Below are 4,465 nucleotides of genomic sequence, written 5' to 3'. Positions count from 1 at the left end.
TCATAAAAAATAAAATAAAATAAAAAAGCTTACTTACACAGATGACTTGCATACGACAATAATTATATAAACCATTAAACAACAGAGCAAGACTAAACAAATAATAATATAACCCAAAGAATAAATGATAACCAATAAATTAACATATCATAGAATTTGCCAGTTTTTGTTTCACAAATTAAAAATTGCTGGAACCATAACAAGAATGACACGAGCATAAGACACACGCATACAACAATTATCAAATTCTCATGCTTATTGAAAAGAAAATTAAAAATTTTGGGAAGTATCGAATTGCCTCATTGTTAAGGTCTTTCTTTTAAGAACAATGCTTGACTATTCAAGAATGAGAAGAAACTTTCGAATCACAGAATTTCGTGCTTATGATTAGAACTGTTCATATATAAATCATTTGTAAAGATAAAAAATGAATTAAAAGTCAATCTATTGTTAGCAAATATGTAGTTTGTAATGTTTTTACCAATTCGTTCATTTATTTTATACAGTTAGATGACTACCTTAGTTTTAATTGGTTTTTTTTGTAGAGGTAATCTTTGTAAAACGGTTTGTAATATGAATAGTTCTGATCATTAACATAAAGTTTTATGAATCAGTAACGTAAAGTTTTAAGCGTGAACTCTTAGAGTTAATTATTGTTTTTTTTTTAAATTCATTGCACTTGCTCGGTTTAATATAAATTAGCATATAATATCGTTTTTAATAAAATATTGTGATTCTGAGTAAGTGAAAAAAATGAAGCTACAATAAAAAGTCAAAAGTTACCGGCGTCTTTAGACTTTAGGGTTCATACTTTGTGAAAGTTAATCGCGTCTTTTAATCAAATCAAGATGGTGGGCCCCAATGTCAGCAATCAGCGATCACTCCTCATTTCCACCCCCCACCCATCTTCTTCTACCTACCTACCTACCTATATATCTCCTAATCGCCACCGGTCACTCCTCATTTTCCACCACCGCAATCCGACGGTCATCTTCTTTTTCCCGATCAACCCATTTATTCTCCGATTTTTCCACCACCGCAATCCACCGGTCACTCCTCATGTGTTATGGCTGTCGCCTGCCATTTAATTTTAAAAGAAAAAGACACAGTTGTGATAATTGTGGACTTGCGTTATGGCATTCATGCAGCAGCGAAAAATGTCTCAAGGCTTCGACGGCACCAAACCCAAACAAACCTTATCGTGTCTGCGACAACTGTTTTGCAAAACTTCGCAAGGCCACTGAAACCAACTCTTCATCTGGGTCTGCTAGTAGTAGAAGAGCAAGTATGAATCAGGGATTCAACGAACTGATTGAAAACAATTTTAAAGAAATGGAAAGTGAATCTTCCAAAAGAAACAAGAAAATGGATTTCAGCAGCAATCGTGTTGTTCCCATTGCAAATGGAGTTTCTGAGAGTCGAGCACCCAATGGGACTAAATCTTTCAACCCAGTGTTCCGATCATCCAAAAAGTTTTTCTCAGCTCTTTCGGGGTTTACTCTTCCAAAAGTTGCTTGTCTCAGTCGGAGGGAAGAAGTTCTAAAATTAAAAGCTCAGGTATGTTGCTTGTCTTTTTATAATAATTTGTGTGTCGTTACTTTGTGGGCGAATGAGATATTCTCTTATGTTTTCTTCCAGTTATCTCCTTCATTCTACTTTACCATGGTGATTACCTTTTTATTCTGTTTTTTTCTTGCATTCACTGTGCAAAATTACATGGATGAGGTTCTGACTTCGTTCTTTCAACTAATCGATCTTATGGTGTAGGTTGAAGATCTTACTCGTAAAGCTCAACTTCGAGAAATTGAGATGGAAAAAACTGCCCAACAGTTGAAGGAGGCTCTGAAAGTAGCAGGGGAAGAAACTGTGAAATGCAAAGCAGCAAAGGAAGTAATTAAGTCGCTCACAGCCCAAGTAGGTTTCATTCTCATGTTTATAGTGAGCATGCATTCTGCATTTAAACAGTTAAGTGTTTGCAAGCACATGCACATGCACTAATTTATCTGAATATTAAGACCATCTTAAAAAGAGATGTCAAATTTTGAACCTAAAATTTAAATTTGATAGTTTATATGGTATTTTGACATATTTTCATGTTTTGTTCTCCATCAGATATATCAAATTAAACTATTATTTTATTACATTATTTTATTTTCTTAATTTTTGTCTTATACTTTAAATTTTACATATACATAATTCATAATAAAAGTCATATTAATTAATACTAATACAACAAATCCAACAAAATGCAACCCCTTAATTGAAAGTAGAAGAAATAAAAATCCAACTCAATAATCATCACCTCTAAGACTTTTCATTTTAAGTTGGGAATAACGAATCACTGTATTTTACAAAGCAGAAGATGAGTTTGAAAAAATTTGGGGCATGTTCACAAAATAACAAAGGATACCTGTTGAAGAACGAATCACTGTATTTTACAAAGCAGCAACGTTGATTAAATTGAAACAAATTTGCTGATTAAAAAAAGAAGAAATAGGTAGTGTTTTAAACAAACTCTACCGTTCAACAATCAATTGCTTAAATTGAAACAAATTTGCTGATTAAGGGTGATGTGCCTAATATGGAAATATAAATGTAGGATCGGTAATGGAAGTTAGAATTATTATGTCGGTTGCAAGTCTTCTATTGAATGCAATCTGAATTAATACCTTGTTTCATTTATCTTTAATATTAGAAAGCCAAAAGGAGGGTTTGGTATCTCAAGGCTTCACCAAAAAAAAAAGGGAAAATTTCTTTACCAATTGGAACAGCAATTGTATCGAGCAGTGAGAAAATTTCTGACGTGCCACGGGCCACTTCTAATCACACTGAAGTGGCACATTCAGAAGCAACAGCTAGGCATAAAAACAGAGGAACAAAAACTGTAACAGCTGAATGGATTGAGCAAGATGAGCCTGGTGTATATATTACCCTAGTTTCCTTGCCTGGAGGTGTCAATGATCTCAAGCGTGTTCGCTTCAGGTATGCCCCTTTTTCCCGATTACTTCATGCAACCCAAATTTGAACAGAACGTTCTCAGGTATCGAAAATAAATGTGTTTGTGTTTTCCAGTGTGGATTGAATGTTGATATGTATTTCAATCACATGTCAGTGTTAATCCATCGTTTATTTTCCTCTTCCTAATAGTAACGTTACTTCAAGGGATCGTATATGTTATGTCCTTTGCTTACAAGGCATGTGTGTTCCAAACTATATTTTTAGTACACTGTCAATCATATTTAATTGACGATGACTAACTTTCAAGTGCCTCAATTCTGTCAGTCGAAGGCGGTTCAACGAGAAACAAGCAGAGCAGTGGTGGGCGGCAAATAGGGGTAGAGTATATCAGCAGTACAATGTTCCGGTGGTTAAAAAATCCGGAGGAGCAAAAGCTGAAACAGCACAAGGGGATGAATGGGTTGAGCAAGATGAGCCTGGTGTATATATTACCCTAGCTTCCTTGCCTGGAGGTGTCAAAGATCTCAAGCATGTTCGCTTCAGGTATGCCCTTTTTTCCCGTTTACTTCATGCAACCCAAATTTGAACAGAACGTTCTCAGGTATCGAAAATAAATGTGTATGTGTTTTCCAGTGTGGATTGAATGTTGATATGTATTTCAATCACACGTCAATGTTAATCCTTAGTTTATTTTCCTCTTCCTAATAGTAACGTTACTTCAAGGGATCTATATGTTATGTCCTTTGCTTACAAGGGCTGTGTGTTCCAAACTATATTTTTAGTACACTGTCAATCATATTTAATTGACGATGACTAACTTTCAAGTGCCTAAATTCTGTCAGTCGAAAGCGGTTCAGCGAGAAACAAGCAGAGCAGTGGTGGGCGGCAAATAGGGGTAGAGTATATCAGCAGTACCATGTTCGGGCGGTTCAAAAATCCCAGTATTCCGACGAGGAGAGAAGGGTTAGCTCATTGAGCTGCTAATATCAGTCATATGTTATTATTACATAAGTGGAGAAAAGTTTCTTTTTTTAAGTGTCCATTAACTTGCATAATAACGTATGGTATACGTACTTGTGTTCCAGGCACGTTAAAACATTTCTCTACTAATAGAGGCCACTAATAGATGAGTTTAAGATAATGGAGGATCGAACTACTTAACTCTTAATCAAATGATAGCGTACTTGAGTGGGGAGGCTCAACTTTTAGTTCTTTACTTCTTTTTGCCTTGAATGCTAAGGACTTTAATTTTTTTTTTGTAAGAGCATCTCTAAAGGAGATGCCAAAACAGCCGCGTAGGCATATAACGGTAAAAAATGACATCAAACTCTCTTCAACCGAGCCTTCAATTTCTTACGTGGCGTTGAGTCAATTGAAGACAAAACATTTTCCTGTTAAATTTGACAACATATGTAAAATTTATTAAATAGTTTTTTAATAGATTAATATAATATATAATAAATGTTGTGTTTTTCAAGTTTTTGATTGGTTGTGTCAATCATTGAAC

General features: G+C 34.8%; 1 protein-coding gene across 1 annotated transcript; it reads left to right on the top strand.

Annotated features, from left to right (window-relative positions):
* The first annotated feature begins 921 nt into the window (after positions 1 to 921).
* Positions 922 to 4,037, top strand: LOC137733981 (PH, RCC1 and FYVE domains-containing protein 1-like). The gene is made up of 5 exons (XM_068473206.1): positions 922 to 1,557; positions 1,768 to 1,914; positions 2,696 to 2,982; positions 3,283 to 3,501; positions 3,801 to 4,037. The coding sequence occupies exons 1-5, from the start codon at positions 1,060 to 1,062 to the stop codon at positions 3,940 to 3,942; spliced, it is 1,293 nt and encodes a 430-aa protein (XP_068329307.1). The 5' UTR covers positions 922 to 1,059; the 3' UTR covers positions 3,943 to 4,037.
* Positions 4,038 to 4,465: the final 428 nt, after the last annotated feature.

Source organism: Pyrus communis, chromosome 5 (genome assembly GCF_963583255.1).
Source record: "Pyrus communis chromosome 5, drPyrComm1.1, whole genome shotgun sequence".
NCBI lineage: Eukaryota > Viridiplantae > Streptophyta > Magnoliopsida > Rosales > Rosaceae > Pyrus > Pyrus communis.
Note: the sequence above shows the minus strand (reverse complement) of the source record. Positions and strands in the feature narration are given on the sequence as shown.